Source organism: Nanorana parkeri, unplaced genomic scaffold (genome assembly GCF_000935625.1).
Source record: "Nanorana parkeri isolate BGI_ZX_2015 unplaced genomic scaffold, ASM93562v1 scaffold1, whole genome shotgun sequence".
In the NCBI taxonomy this organism is placed as follows: Eukaryota; Metazoa; Chordata; class Amphibia; order Anura; family Dicroglossidae; genus Nanorana; species Nanorana parkeri.
Window position 1 is genome coordinate 3,480,396 of NW_017306269.1, and position 14,151 is coordinate 3,494,546.

Here is a 14,151-nt window from a genome sequence, read left to right on the forward strand (position 1 = left end):
CCAAGTTACAGAACAGTTGTGTGCGCTCACCACTTGGGATATGGGAGAGGACCATAATTACTTACCAATTTATGCTCTCCTGGCACCCAAGCAAGATCAAAGACTGCATTAGTGTGGGCTTGCCAATCTAGGAGGGGGGAAAAAAATGACATCAGAAAATGTGGAGGAAAGCTACAAGAATAAGTGCATCAATGTTTAAAAAATGCTCTAGGGAGAACAGTTGTGCTGTTATAAAGTTATCCTATAAATTCCCCTCCAATCCCCTGAGTGCTATCCACTAGGGGGAAAAAAATAATATTGAGTCCTGATTCAGCAACATTCAATGTGTGGCCCGGCAGTCTGCCAAAAATACTAATGGTGGCCTCGTGTGGTCGCTCTGTTGGTACTGTTTGCTTAATTATCTTCCAAGGACAAGTGGTGAGAGGAAAATTTGCCCAAAGTGAAAAGAAATACCCTCCCCTGGAACAGGTGTCCACATTAGATTTCCCCTTACCACATGTTTTTAAGGATTTGGGATTACCCATAATTTTCTGCAACCGAGAAAATAGTCACCGTTGCAACTATAGTTATCTTCCCAGCTAGTCCACAGATACCAACCCAAACCTTGCAGTTGTAACACAGCTGGTAGTGGATGCTAGGCTTTTCAATAAAATAAAGCCCAGCATTGCTTGCATACTTATTAACAGTTGTGTAAACTAACACATTCCTGTCCATCTAGGAGAAAGAGTGGTGAATGCCGCCTCTGACTAATTCAGCTGTATTTTTAGCATTAGCAGAATTGGCAGAAAGTTCCCATCTAGCATAGACCTCACTATTCACTGCATGCAAAGGGACATAATAATAATAATTAAATATTTCATATTTATCTAAACTAAAAATGTTTTTCCTTACTAAACATAATGGAGATAATCCATGCATTCCCTGTTTACAACACAGACTAAAAGAAACCCCATGAAGGGTGCAAACGAAGAGTAGCTCACCTTTCAGGATTTGTCTTTCTGTGTCTCGACACTCTGTGTCATACAGCTTGACTATTCCTTCTTCATTGGCCACGGCAAGCACGTGGGGTATATTCGCTGCTGAACAACACAACCAGAACATTTGAATTAGTCAATTGGGTGCAGAGATTGTACTTGTTGCAGTGTAACACCCTATCTGGGTTTTGGTTTGTAACAAGGTCCTACTGGATATAAGCTACTGTGAGGCAAAAGAATTAGGGTTAGAGAACACACTTATGTTATGATGCGTTATGTAATGGTGAGTATAACCATTAGCCATCATAGCCACATGCTTTTCCAAATATTCCTAGGAGAAAGTTAATGGAAAGGAGAGTAAAATTATATTTATAGAGGGTTATTTGCATATGTTTCCCAGTGAGCATTGCCTGAGGAATCCCTACCAGCACTTTGTATGTTAGTAATGACATTGTAGTCGCACTTCACATGCTGACTAGAAACACCAACCCTTTTTGGATAAAGCTCATTAGGTTGAAACAGCACAGTCCATGCATAGGCGGTCTGGATGAGAAAAAGGCCATATGAATGCTTTAAACATCCAATGGGTAGAAAATTTGCCAAGTAAAAGATACTACACCCAGAAGTCACGTCTCAATTTGAAGAGTGTAATAGTGTAAAAGTGTCCAAGCAGCATGGTCTTAAATTTGACCTATATTTTGTCTGCACCAGTACAGTTACAGAAATTCCTTATAACTAAAGGGTGGGGTATAAGAAACACTGTAAAGACTCCCACAACACCACGTGTCCTAATGCCACTGCATACTTCAGATATATCCCTACCTGAAACATGCACAGGGTATACATATGGCTCATGTACGTATGGATTGATGGCTTCCCGATTGTGACCACTTGTAGGCCATGCTAGGAATGCTTTAAGGATCATTGCCACAAAGCAGCTGTCCAGAATGCTGCAATAGTACTTGCAGTACCACACTGATGTAAACATACATGGACTGTCACAGTGAGCATTCACCCATCAGGAATGTAAAAGGAAGCTGCTCTAACGGAAGCATTATTGGAGATTAGCACAGAAAAAGTCTCACCTGCACTGAATGAGCAGCCGAATGGTGGTACTGCTACCCCCAACCCACCATAGGAAATATGTTCATCTTGTCTGTCACATTGGAAGCACTGCAATAGACTCTGCAGAGGGTACTTCTGTGATGCTGCAACAAAAGAAAACTATGATTAAAAAGAAAAGCAAGCAGTGGAGTAAAAACCAACAATGTTATATCAGGCCTTGATTAAGGCTGGAGAAGGGCTGTGCTGCCAGTCACAGCCAGATCCCAGCTGCTATTTTCCTCGAGTGGAATAGATGGTAGGAGGAATTGGACTGGCTGCTTTGGACAACACATATCCTTCTACAAGAGTTTCACAAGGCAATATTTAAAAGCATGAAGAACTATTCTATTTGCCAAGATTCTCAGTGAAGTATAGGACATTGAAACTGAGTTACCTGGATGTTTTTTTTTTACAGGTAACAAGTTCTTCCTACAAGGGGTCCATTGTGTTCATTGGATTCCAAACAGGTCTGATCTGCTGATCTGAGATATATTTGGCCTTTGGCTAGTCAGAATTACTACGATGCCCAAAATTGTTCCGAGATTGCAGTCAGCAGAAACTTAACCATCCAGAAAATGGAGCCCAAACTAAAGTAGAATGTAAAATTGTACATCTGCTAGCTGAATAAAGTTGACTGTAGATATTAGAGGGTGTTTGGACGCGCAGGCATAGTTTGAACACTCAGGCATCTTTCCCCGACAGTTCGTTCATACCAGCAGCAATGCCCAATGCAAGAAATTTGCATTATGTGTTCAGGAACTCTCTGCAGAAAAATGCAAATTGTTGCAAAGTGCAAGGACATGTTGCAATTTTTTACAGCATGCTACAGCAGGCCGTATTTCATTACAATACACTGCGCCACATGGAATTACAACCAAGCACTATAACGCTCGTTCACACTGCATTCATGTTATGCACACAGTAGCATGCGGTGTGGTTTGAAGAAGCCCTTACCGTTGCATTAGGATCCCATTGAATTCAAATTTCAAATGTACTTTCGAAAAAGGATTGCAGGTTTTGGTTGCACTGACGCATGCATTATGTCTGTAGAGTTTAACTTGTTTGCCATCATTTATAGGAGCACAGTGTGTACATTCAATGATATAAAAGGAACCCTTCAGTAAAGCCAGATCTGTGTGCTGGTATACTCCATTATCCAGCAGCAGAACACCTTCTTAATGGCCGGCGTGCAAGCAGTGCTTGGAACGGCTTTCATTGCATTCTAAAGAATGAGATCTGCCTCAGGAATAATCAGGGAGTAATGGCCTTTTACAAACAGAAACCATTACTGCCGAGACACGATCAGCTTTTAGTTAAAAGAAAGCAATTATGAAAGACAGAGTTCCTATGCTGCGCACCTTCTGAAGATGCTAGTTGCCTGGCTGGCATGCTGACCCTTCTGCTTCAACCCTCAGTCATTGACCAGGAAAAAGTACGCAGATCAGGAGTTCTGATCCTTCTCATTTGCATGTTGCAAGTATTAAAGTGACATTAAAGTAAAAAGTCCACCCCCCGACAGTGCTAATGTAAGGACTTACCTTAAATGATGTTTCTTAATTCGATCATCTTTCTACTGTGTTTCAGCTGTCCCTCCAGCGCTGGTGCGGGTCTCCGATCCAGCGCTGACTCCTCTGTCCTCCTCTTCTCTGACGTCCCATGGAGTCTGTGCGGGTGCTCGCTACTCCATAGACTTACCTTGTGTCTCTCCTCATCTCCCGGCCGAACATCTGAACTGCACATGCTCCCGCCCCAAAATCCTTTGCAGCCGCCCGAGACTCTTCAGATGTTCGGACGGGAGCGCACGGTGAAGGTACAGGTAAGTTTAAACCTGTTTGAAAAGTTTTTGCATACATCTACCACTTGCTAGCTGTAGCTCTATGCAAAAAAACGTGAGGGTTTAATAACCCTTTAAGGCCAAAGGATCAGAATAACTACAACTATAACTTGACAATGGCAGCTTAACAATAAAGTTAAGTGTAAAACATTTTTTTTTTTATAATAGGGTACTTGAATGCATTTTTTAGATTTAACTCCTGAGTTTAGTGTCCTTTTATGTCACTTTAAAGCATACAAAAAAAAAAAAAAAAAAAATCTGAATCTAGGCAAAACCAATGGGCTTCCAATGGACCAAAATGTCCCAAACGCCAGACAGGTCACAAAATGTTTGCTGCAACACACATGATTTATTTGCCATGTGTTGCAACTCATGTGCATTGCCTTAGTCTGGAGGGTTGCTACTTATGATTGGCACTGCAGTGCATCAAAAGCATGTTATCGCATGTCTTCCCACAATACACAGATGTAAATAGGCCCCTAATAAATCTAATGAATGGAGGAAACAAATGGAACTGTGGAAGGAATGGGGCTTGAGGAGCCTAGTTTACTAGCCCTCTTACACAACCATATCCCAGATAGCAAGCAATTGAGCTGCAAGTTTGAAAATGACTTGCCAAACGTCACAATTTTGTTGCACAATTGCAAGTCTCCAGATCAACGTGCTTTGTAAAAGTGCTGTACACTTGCAGAGCTCTTGCCAAGACCTGCCTAGCAAATTTGCTACAAATTCAAAAAGTGTCAAATAGAACTTGTGCTCCAAATCTACAACTTGCCAGGGAATGTGTGCAGCAAGTTCGAAAGAATCACAATTTAAAAGAGAACTATGAGGTGAGTGAAAAATCACTCAGCCTCATAGTTCGAGCCGACGTGTAACAATAAAATTGTCATACGTCAGCTCAATAGATCGTGAAGTGATCGCTCACTTCTCGAACCTGTCCCTGCAGAGAGCCCTGGCTGTCACTCACGACTCCCTGCAGGGATTCACCCCCTCCCGCTCTGACTGTTGGAACGGACGGGGGAGGGGCGGGTACAACTGGCTCTGACTCTAGATAGGCAGAGCCAGCTGTCAATCACGCAGCTGGGTGGATCTCGACAGTATTGTCGGGATCCGTCCCGGCTGCGGCGGTCTCAGTAAACCGCGAGCTGTAGCTCGCGGTATACTGAGCTTTGGGTCATGGGAGGACGCTAGTTGATGTCCTCCCATGACCCTTTAGGAGAACTATGGGGAAATACTGGTGACATAGTGCTCACTTTTATAATGATTTGCTGGGACTTGCAGTCCTGCATAGCTGGTGTTTTGTTGCATTGCTGTATGGTGATTCTACAGTAATGCAGAATAGCTCCAAACATGTAGGACTACAAGTCCCAGCAATGCATTATAGTGGGGTGGATGCTGGTGGCATTCTGCATAGCTGACTTATTATAATGTATTGCTGGGACTTGTAGCCCCGCATAGCTGGTGGCATTCTGCATTGTTGTCTGATGATTATACAGCAATGCAGAATAGCTCCAACTATGTAGGACTACAAGTCCCAGCAATGCATTATATTTTTAAGTAGGGATGCACCACTGCCAATACTAGGCATTTTCACGTGAAAATGCCCCGATACTAAACGCAGATACCGGTGTTCTGTCGAGAACGCCAACGTAGTCAAAATTGCCGACCTCAGCATCTGCGCCTGTGCACAGACCAGTGTTATTGAGGGAACAGGGATTTATTCACAAAGTATTTTGTTTAAATCGTTAATTGTGACCGTTAATATTCCACCCATTTACTGCCATGGACGGCATATTATTAATGGTCACAATCAACAATTGCAAACGAATACCTTGTAAATAAATGCCGGTTTCCTCGTTAATCCCATCTGTACATAAGCGCAGATACTGGGTCGGCGTTCTGGACAGAACATCAGCACTAATATTTTAAACAAGCGGCTGCCCGAGGCCCTTGCTGCGGACCTCGGCAGCCTTCCTGTTAATAATGGGGGGAGGGGGGGGCCTTCATGGTTTCTTGCACCGGGGCCTTGAAGGTTCTAGTTATGCCTTTGCACAGATCATAACACTCTCTCTTTAAAAACTAGAGATAGTAACCTTGTAATAAAAAGGCATTAGAAAGTTTGCTAGTAATTTCATTTTCTGCTGCCCACAGCAACCAATCACCTTCCAACAACTATTTCTGCATAAGAGACTTGATCATGAAACAAGGATTCTGATTGGCCGCTATAAGAAACACCGTTTGATCCCAGTAGGTCGCTTGCCACACCGAGATAATGGGAACTAGTTGGTGCTAGTAGTAGAGGACTGACTGGTTAATTCATAGGGACACTTACCTCGATCAGTCCAGCGGGCCCGGAGCTGCACAGCCTGGAAGAGGGACATTTGGTCGGATGGGTGACAGATGACGACTGGCACAATATGGAGACCCGGGAAGCGTAGCGGCCCCTCACTCACAATGTTCTCCCGCGAAACTACTCCAAACTGCAGCGAATTCTCCCGCGAAATGCAAGCGAGGCAGCTGATTGGACAGCACCTCCTCCAACCACAGCACAGCTACGTAAGGGCGAGCGCCAAAAGCACGTCCAGCCAATCACAAGGTTGCTTCCAGTGCGGCATGACGTAGAGGCACGCACGGAGCATGCGCGTTGACACTGTCATGGCGGCTTCCATGTTGTTCCGTACAGCTGCTCTGGATTGAGTTGTGTGTGTGATCAGCCATGGCGGCTGGGACCAGCAGATCGTTTCTGGCCGATGCCGGCCATGGGGAGCAGGAGCTGGACGCCAACTCCGCTCTGATGGAGCTGGATAAAGGTAGAGGCCGAGGCCTTATTTATGAATGAAGAGCCCATAGCTACTGCCCCCAGCCTCGTCTCATGTCTACAGTGTAATTTACTAATATAATGTTAGGAGTTTATTTGTCACACGGGGCAGCACAGACAGTTCTTATTTCAGGCCTAATTTATATGAGGTTTGAGATGGGGATGAGGGAAGGGTCACGACCATCTGTCAGGTCAAAGAAGGACATTTCACACTCTTATTCAGAAGAAATCCCATTTATATTTAGGGGCCTGTTTACATATTTATTTTGCTCATGATGTGTACATCTTTCACCCAAGATTTGACCATTTTTCTAATGGAATCCAGTTGCAAATGTGTGAATCCTGGGTGAAAGTTGTGTGAAACATTTATAAATAGACTTCTCATTTTCAGAACGGCTATGGCTGCCACGCATTTCTCTAATTAAAGGTTCACTTTAAAGAGGAACTTTACCCACCAATTTACAGTCTCCCAAAACAGTTACTTTGGAGGAATGGTAAAGGTTGTCAGTGCGCTTATTTCAGCTCTCAACCAAACTTTGAAGCCCTCCAATGGCCATTGTCATAGCTGATCACATGCAGCACCATGGCAACCACAGTCCAAATAGAGTCACAAATGGCACCATACTTGGCTGTAAGTCAGGGGTGAGCAGCTCTGGTGTTCTGTTGAGAATGCCGACCCAGACAAATGTGCCGTCCTGACCATCTGCGCTTGCGCACACACCGGGATGAACGAGGAAACAGCCATTTATTTACAAAGTATTTCTAATTGTTAATTGTGACCGTTCATAATATGCCATTCATGGCAGTAAATGGTGGGTGGCATTTTATGCAGATTCACAATTAATAATGTAAGCAATTATATAATTATGCTTACGGTATTAGTTGTGAATGTCCATGGCAGTAAATGGCGGGTGTCATTTTATGCACATTCACAATTAATAATGTAAGCAATTATATTGGCTGGTGTGCGCAAGACAAAAGTCTTGCGATGGTTGTAAGGTGTGTGCCCAGCATAACACTCGCAGTGGCTGAGCAACTGCACACGCCTATAGTTTTGCCTCAGACTCTTCCGCCACCTTGATTAGCCGGTTGGAAAGGCGTCACTCATGCACCACTCAGTGTACGTTCTAATTGAGACTGCACAGGCGGGTACGTTTGTCCTATTGCAGAAGAGACATTCTATGTTTTTTTTCTACAATAAAGTGCCTGCCTGCTCGCAGTGTTTTAATTTTGAGTTTAATTCCTCTTTAAAGAAGAACTCCAGGGAAGTTTTTTTTCTTCGGTATTGCACTGGGGCTACCCCAGCACTGCAAGGGTTAAATGCTCATTTTGGTCTATGTACAAAAATAAAAAAAAGTTGTATTTCAGAAGGCAGTCTCTATGAAAGAGGTGACACAAGGAAGTGTATATTCACAGGGCTGAGTGAACTTGTGTTAGTGCAATGAGGAAGTCCATCTTATGGGCATCTTCAATAAGTAAGTTCACAAACTTCTAGATGGATCTGGTGATTAGGCGTGGGATAGAACTAATGGAAATCCAATATAGGAATGCAGATTTGTAGTTTTTGGCAATACGCTGTAATAAGTAATTTGTAATAAGCTGTAATTTGGCAATAAGTTTTTTTTAAGCTGTTTTTTGTTGTTGTTTAGGGTTGCGATCTGGGAAGCTCGGGGAGCAGTGTGAAGCTGTCGTCCGTTTTCCAAGACTGTTTCAAAAGTATCCGTTCCCGATCCTTATCAATTCTGCTTTTCTCAAACTGGCTGATGTGTTCAGAGTTGGGTAGGTGTCCTGTGAGCGTTTGTCCAGTGATATGAGCTCGCATCACTTGCTGATTTTCTGTTCCATTATGTTTATTGTTTTTACAACAGTAAGGGCTTATTCACACCTGCCCCAGTGCGTTCCGACCTGATTCGGTGTCGGAATGAACTGGATTGCATCCCGGCAGGCTCACTGCATTCTAGGGCAAGAGGGGCGTTGCGGTGCATTGAAGTCAATGGCACTGCAGCCATGCCCTCCGGCTGCAGTGCAATCGCCTGCACCCGAACACGTGGCACATCAATGCCTGTATACCGGTCTGGTGCGGTGAAAATGCCGCATGCACAATTTTTTCGGCCCTCCCCCGCCCCCCCGGCCTGGAATGTAGACATTAATGTGCGAAGCGTTCTGGTGTGGGCGTTCGCACTGCGGCCATGCCCCGAAACACAGGAAGCCGGCCAGGATGCGATCCAGTGTGTTCTAGAACCAAACCAAATCGGCCGGAACGCAATGGGGCTGGTGTGAACTAGCCCTTAAAAAATTAATCATCCATAATACCAAATAATACAATATACAAATGTGTGAGTAAAATGTACAAAACCTCCTTTTGTAGTTCAATACCCAGTAAGCTGGGAGACAACTCAAACATTTTTTGACTTTTCATGGGGAGATGTGAATCATTTCTGAATGATCAGGGGTGTGTATGTTTAGTATTTATAGAAGAACTCCAGGAATCATTTTTTATTAACCCTTGCAGTGGTGCTATTCCTGCACTGCAAGGGTTAGCTGCTTGTTTTTGTCTAGGGACTTAAATAAAAAGTTATACTCGCCCGATCCTCATATCCGGCTTGTCCTTCGAACATCTGTCCCCCTACGCTGCAGCCGTCTAAGTCATCTTGTTCTATACACAGTATATAAGACGAGACGATGCCAAGGGACATACCTATACTGCAGTATAGAAGGAGACAGCCTGGAAGGAGCTCTGTGACCCGAACCTCAGGGACGGCCGGTTGTCAAATCGCTCCCTCCAGCCTATCGTCTACATTGCAGCAATGGTATGTCCCTAGGTATTCTCGCGTCTTAGACACTATGCACAGAATGTGATGACTCGGGGACCTTAGACCACTGCAGCGTAGAGAGAGAGATGTAGGGAGGACCAGTCTTAACAGCTGGCTTGAAAGCTTGTTCCCTAGACAAATACAAGCACTTAGCCCCACTGCAAGGGTTAATAATACATTTTCCCGGAGTTGTTCTTTGAACTGTATAAGGGACAATCATTAATAGACTATACAGAAATTTGAGCCGGTGGAGTTGGAAACTTAGCTGCTTCTTCCTCTTAAACTGGAGCACTGCTGTACAGGGACTGCAAGAAGCTGACACCAAGTCCAGGTCCCTTAAACTTAAATTCAGGTACCTGAAGGCTTTTAGACCATGTATCATGATGCACCCATATTCAGGGTGTAGTATGGTCACATCGACAAACCCCCACCCCCTTCACTTAACAGAATCACTTTGTACTTCTCCCCACAGGCTCCTGTCATTATTTGTAGCAGCTGTGGGTATTGCCCCCCCCCCATTTGACAGGACACTGTATGTGAATGATGAGACTGCAAGTCCTGTCTGCCAACGCAGTAGAGGGATTTGTAGTTTTCTGTGGAGTACAAGTGCAGTGATGTCACCATACTTCCTCCCATTCCTTAGCTGAAAGTCTGCACCTCGATATGGACAGTGGCTGGGAGAAAGAATCTGCAGGAGCCACTGATCACAGTTGCAATGCTTTGCAGGCCCAAATGCAAAAAATATAAATTCAATTTTTTTTTTTTAAATGAATGTGTGCACATTTATTATTATTATTATTATTATTGAAGCTGTACTATGCCTTTTAACTGCTTCCATTTATAGGCATTAGTCAGAAAAATTTATTATTACAGAGCTGCGTTCACCTGTGTTATTTTTATCTGCCTAGAGTTCAACTTTAAAAAAAAAGTCATTAATTGTCTTTGTATTGGTGTGCTGTTGGTATTTTTTGATTTGAATTGAAAGTTGGCTTGTCTTACAAAATGAGATGGAACTTTTGTTTGCACCTCTTTGGTTATGAAGATGAATCAACCAAATGCCTCTTTTGCAGAAATAATTTTCTCCGGCTGTGCGTGCTGAAAGTGACACAGCAGAGCGAGAAGCATCTGGAGAAGATCCTCAATGTGGATGAATTTGTCAAGAGAATCTTCTCTGTCATACATAGTAATGACCCTGTGGCTCGTGCTATTACTTTGCGGTAAGTTTAATTGCTTTGCTTTTCCATTTATATGGGTTTCTAAACCAGTGCTACAAAGGCAAAAAAAGGCAATTCAGTTTGTGTTTCCAAATTCCCAAGAAGTGTTTTTTAGCAAAGCAACTTAAAGGAGAACTATGGGCTTTCCCCCATAGTTCTCCTAAGGGTAACGGGAGGACACAAACTAGCGTCCTCCCGTCACCAAAAGCTCAGTATACCACGAGCTACAGCTTCCGGTATACTGAGACGCCACAGCTGAAACGGATCCCGACAATTATGTCTGGATCCGCCCAGCTGCGTGAGTGACAGCTGGCTCTGCCTATCTAGAGGCAAAGGCAGCAGTACCCGCCCCCTCCGAGCAGGTGTAGCTAGAGAGTCCAGAGAAAGGCTGCTGAATAGAAATCTGCAATTCAAAGGCAAGTCCTCCTTGTGGCTGAAAGGCAATGCCTCAGATCTTCTACCCCAGAGACCCAGGTTCAAATCCCCACAACCACAAAACAGGTGCTGGGCAGACAAGCACCTGACACACAGGTCATGTTAATGTTACAGTATATGTGCATTTGCAACTCCCTCCTCATTGGCCTTCCAATACACAGGCTATCCCCCCTTCAGTCTATTATGAATGCAGCGGCCAGACTCATTCACCTAACCAACCGTTCATCATCTGCAACCTCCCTCTGTCAATCCCTCCACTTGCTTCCACTCACCCAAAGGATAAAATTCAAAATATAAACAATCACTCACAAAGACATTCACAACTCTGCCCCCGGCTATATCTCAAACCTTGTCTCAAAGTATCACCCTAACCGTCCGCTCCGCTCTTCCCAAGACCTCCTGCTTTCTAGCTCCCTGGTCAATCCCTCCCATGCTCGCCTCCAGCACCTCTATAGAGTCCCATCCTCTGTAACTCTTTACCCCAACCTGCCCGTCTGTCTCCCACCTTGACTGCCTTTATGCATACCCTAAAGACTCATCTCTTCAGGGAAGCCTATCACACCTCAACCTAACTGCTCAACTATCACATTCTCAAACAATTCATCCCCACACAGCTCCCTCCTCATGTATCACTTCCCCCTCCCTTTTAGATTGTAAGCCTTCAGGGGCAGGGCCCTCCTTACCATCTTGCCTTGAATTGTATTGTGATTGTAAAGGGCTGCGCAAACTGTTGGCGCTATATAAATCCTGTATAATAATAATAAGTTGTTATTATTTGTGTCTTGAAAGTTACTTTGGTGTAAATATATGTGATCTCTTGTTTCTTTTCTTGATCTGTGTCAGGTTGCTGGGTAGCCTAGCGTCAATTATTCCGGATAGAAAGAATGCCCATCACAGCATACGTCAGAGTTTAGATTCACACGACAATGTGGAGGTGGAGGCTGCAATATTTGCCGCCGCCAATTTTTCTGCACAGTCCAAGTAAGTGGAGATTTGTTGACCTGTATTAAAACTGGCCTATACTCAAATCTTAATATGGACCTATGTTAAAAGAATCTTTTGCTGAAAGAAATAGAAGAGCTGCCATTGCTGACCTCTTTCCCCAATGCCAGTTACCTGTCTTCAATACATTCTGACCGTGTGATCCAGAGCAAGTGTGCAAAAGTGAGGTGACAACTTGATGTATCAGGACAACCTCCTGGTTGTAGGTTGTTGAAGAGATCCATTTTGATCAGAAATGTACTTATTAGAAAAACAATAAACTGCCGGATCTGTCCTATCACAAATCAGTTTTAAAGTGACTTTAAACCCTCAGATTTTTTAACATAAAACAATACTGTAATGTGTGCCTCACTGTAATCCATGGTTGTTTCCCTTCTCTTTGCTGCTCTTCCTTTTAAATCCTTCTCTCTTCTCATGCAAGGGGAGAACTTCCCTTTGCAGCTGAGTGCCTCTTCCTGTAGTGCTGGCTCAGGTTGTGAACCTTCACACAGACACCATGTATCCATTTCAGAGACAAGGCAGTCTGCTGCAAAACAGAAGTTCTGCCCAGCATGAGAACAGATACTGATTTAAAAGGAAGAGCAGCAAAGAGAAGGGAAACAACCATGGATTACAGTAAGGCACACATTACAGTATTGTTTTATGTTAAAAATTCTGAGGGTTTAATGTCACTTTAAGCCTTCAATTAACTGAAATAACCAGATTTTTGAGGTCAGAGGAACAGGGCAAGCCAGCACATCATGAATAAATGTCGTGACTTGACACTGCATACTCTGCTGTTTTGTAATATATGTTGTTACCTTCTACTTGCAGAGATTTTGCTGCTGGAATCTGCAACAAAATTGGTGAAATGATTCAAGGTTTGTTCTGGTTTTCCTTTCTATCTCTAACTGGTTGTTGCTTGCTGATTTCTTCTATTTTACTTAAGAAATACTGTACATTTGCCCACAAAGACATACTCCAGCCAAAATGAAAGCTGCACTTCAGACAAGCAGCCAAAACAGATAAAATACAAAAAAGGAGTTTTTTTTTACCTGCCAAAGGATAAGCATTTCTGTCTTTCCAGTCCTGAACTTTACATGGTTCTGGCACACAGCACAGGCTTGTCTAGCAGAGTAGAAGACATAATTTTTTTGCTACACTTAAATAACAGCATTTACAGTCCAGCAGCTTCCTCCTTCAATCAGTGTCCCGTGCTAGTAGATGAGCACTGCAGCATAACTCATTGGCTTCCTGTGCTGCTGCGTCATCTTCTGCTCTATAGGAACTGCAAGAGGGTGATACCAAGTGCATTTCTGGTACTTTAAGTAAAAAGTCTGTGAGACTATAGATGTCATTTTAATGTCACTTGTTCTCTTGTGCCTCTGTACTTCCTTGCAGGTTTGGCTACCCCAGTGGACTTGAAGCTTAAACTTATCCCAATCCTCCAGCACATGCACCATGATGCCATTTTGGCCTCCAACAGCCGTCAGTTCCTACAGCAGTTGGTGACGTCGTACCCATCTACAAAGATGGTCATTGTCACTCTGCACACCTTCACTCTGTTGGCTGCTTCTTCACTGGTTGACATTCCAAAGCAGGTATGGTTATTTATATGTGTAACTTTTTAAAAGGTGTATCTAGACCCAAAAAACAAGAATGTATTACTCTGCAGTTTACCAATCCTAAAATGTGGTGGATGCATTAGTTTCCTTTTTAGGCTTTTTTATTCCTTTTTTTTTTTCACCTGGTGATCTGGCCAGTAAAACATCACCTGGTGACCTGGAACGAAGACTTCCAGTCTCCACTCTCTATGGAGGAGCAATGGAGCCACCCTTGTGGGCGGCACACTGAATATTTCTCTCACCACAGTTTTCCTTTTTGATAAAGGGATTTTTAGCATATCTCATCGCTATTCATATCCATACTGTGCCTTTAAAAAGTAAGCATCTTTATTTGTACATTTATAAAAGTAGAA

At 43.5% G+C, this 14,151-nt stretch overlaps 2 protein-coding genes across 5 annotated transcripts in view; one reads left to right on the top strand and one right to left on the bottom strand.

Moving 5' to 3' along the window:
* DTL (denticleless E3 ubiquitin protein ligase homolog) overlaps positions 1-6,293 on the bottom strand; it is a 28,199-nt gene extending 21,906 nt beyond the window's left edge. Inside the window, exons 1-4 of the mRNA XM_018554920.1 lie at positions 6,245-6,293; positions 2,060-2,182; positions 981-1,079; positions 66-127 (exon numbers count right to left, since the gene is read on the bottom strand). Coding sequence (XP_018410422.1) covers positions 66-127; positions 981-1,079; positions 2,060-2,182; positions 6,245-6,293 — 333 coding nt within the window. The remainder of the gene's footprint in view (positions 1-65; positions 128-980; positions 1,080-2,059; positions 2,183-6,244) is intronic.
* Positions 6,294-6,547: 254 nt separating this feature from the next.
* Positions 6,548-14,151, top strand: part of INTS7 (integrator complex subunit 7) — a 45,671-nt gene continuing 38,067 nt past the window's right edge. For 3 of the 4 annotated variants that reach the window (XM_018568387.1, XM_018569852.1, XM_018569112.1), the window contains exons 1-6: positions 6,548-6,722; positions 8,380-8,509; positions 10,614-10,760; positions 12,036-12,173; positions 13,008-13,054; positions 13,575-13,774. In XM_018568387.1, coding sequence (XP_018423889.1) covers positions 6,629-6,722; positions 8,380-8,509; positions 10,614-10,760; positions 12,036-12,173; positions 13,008-13,054; positions 13,575-13,774 — 756 coding nt within the window. In that variant the 5' untranslated portion in view covers positions 6,548-6,628. The remainder of the gene's footprint in view (positions 6,723-8,379; positions 8,510-10,613; positions 10,761-12,035; positions 12,174-13,007; positions 13,055-13,574; positions 13,775-14,151) is intronic. The other variant, XM_018570564.1, reaches the window with a different exon arrangement.